The 1,898-nt window shown below is 48.1% G+C and overlaps 1 protein-coding gene across 1 annotated transcript; it reads right to left on the bottom strand.

The window, feature by feature from the left end:
- LOC100985597 (large ribosomal subunit protein bL20m-like) lies at positions 1–1,443 on the bottom strand (the record flags this gene model as incomplete). The annotated part of the gene is given in 2 exon segments (XM_034947983.3): positions 1–1,271; positions 1,273–1,443. Coding segments are annotated over 2 exon segments (522 nt in total), but the record flags the coding sequence as incomplete, so codon positions are not given.
- Between the last annotated feature and the right edge of the window lie 455 nt (positions 1,444–1,898).

Raw genomic sequence — 1,898 nt, 5'->3', positions numbered from 1 at the left:
CTATATTTTGCTCTGCTGCTACAGAAGCATGAAGAATGTGAGGAAGAAAAGGCATTGGTATCCTGGGCATCTATGGCTCCTAGAAATGTACAGGAATTCTTTTCTAACGTTTGAAATAAAGATGAGTAAATATGCCTAGCCCACTGCCCATTTTCTGTGAGTAAATAACTTTGTTCATTTCTAGCCATGGCCTATTTCACCCTTGGCTGTGTACTGATAGAACAATGTCCAGTACATAATAGACAATAAGTGCATTTTATATTCTTTATTTTATTTTATTTTATTTTATCTTTTTTATGTATTTTATTTTATTTTTCAAGACAGAGTCTTGCTCTGTCGCCCAGACTGGAGTGCAGTGGCGTGATTTCTGCTCACTGCAACCTCCGCCTCCCGGGTTCAAGCGATTCTCATGCCTCAACCTCCTGAGTAGCTGGGATTACATGTGTGCATCACCACACTGGCTAATTTTTGTAATTTTAGTAGAGACGGGGTTTTACCGTATTGCCCAGGCTGGTCTCAAACTCCTGCTCTCAAGAGATCCACCCGCCGTGGCCCCCAAAGTGCTGGGATTACAGACGTGAGCCACTCCACCCGGCCGAAATACAGTTATATTATTTTCTTATCAGCCTCCCTGCCTTTTACACAAAAGGGAGGTTACTGTATTCCAGATATTTCTATTTCTCTATTAGTATACAAACAGGTCCCTTACTCTTTTTCTTTCTTGCTTCCTCCCAATTTTTTTTTTTCGAACAATGTTTGACTTTCATTCGCACGAAACACGGAAGTCATCTGTGAGGCTCTGTCCCAGAGAGAAGGGGCCTTCCCTCATGCCTGTTACTCGAATGTGGATAAACACAAGCACAAATCAAATAAACTGCAAATTACTCTGTGTCTTTTCCTAGTCAATACAGCAACGGTCCTCAGCGGTACTGTACCATTCTGGAAAAATATGCTGCCTTCCCATCTCCTAAGGCAGCAGCAAATTCTTCCTGTCGCCTCCTATTGGCCAAGGCAGCCAAAGATTTAAAAGTCTCTGGTTCGTAGATAGCCAGATTCGCTGGGACTTTCTTGTGGCGCTTCACCTGGCACTTAATTAAATTGCCAGTGAACGGTGGGTACTTCGGGCCGTGTTCCTGGGTAGCAGCTGTAATTCGATTAATCCAGAGGGTCCTCATGGTCCTCTTCTTCAGGTTTCCGGCTTTGGTGCATTTCACAAAGGCGCCAGTCCCGGCTCTGACCGCCAACCTGTAGCAGCAATTTCCCCCGCACCCCGCTCCCCCGCCGGAAGTGCTTGGCGTGCATCAGCACCTCCCGAATCCGCCAGTAGCGGTAGGTGACGCGATTTCGCAGCGGTGAAGAAGCCCAAGACGCCCGCGGGCCAGCGTCCTGGATCCTCAACAACACACGCGCTGCGCTGCCGCCGTCTTGCTGGGCGTCGCTTCCTCCCAGTTTTTAAGAGCTGCACGGTTTTTTTGTTTGTTTGTTTGTTTCTGAGACGGAGTCTCGCTCTGTCGCCCAGGCTGGAGTGCAGTGGCGCTATCTCAGCTCACTGCAACCTCCGCCTCCCGGGTTCAAGCGATTCTCCTGCCTCAGCCTCCCATGTAGCTGGGATTACAGGCGCGCGCCACCAGCCTGGCCAGTTTTTTGTATTTTTAGTAGAGATGGGGGTTTCACCATGTTGATCAGACTGGTCTCGAACCCCCGACCTCGTGATCCACCCACCTCGGCCTCCCAAAGTGCTGGGATTACAGGCATGAGCCACCATGCCTGGCCAAGCTGCACAGTCTTAATAGCGCATGGAGTACAAATACTTATTTGCCTTCCATACCTATTGGATATGTAGTGGTTTCCAACCTTCTGTTATTGCAAACAATGCCTCAGTGAATAACCTTGTACAC

The sequence above is a fragment of the Pan paniscus genome, chromosome 22, assembly GCF_029289425.2.
Source record: "Pan paniscus chromosome 22, NHGRI_mPanPan1-v2.0_pri, whole genome shotgun sequence".
Taxonomy (NCBI): Eukaryota; Metazoa; Chordata; class Mammalia; order Primates; family Hominidae; genus Pan; species Pan paniscus.
Note: the sequence above shows the minus strand (reverse complement) of the source record. Positions and strands in the feature narration are given on the sequence as shown.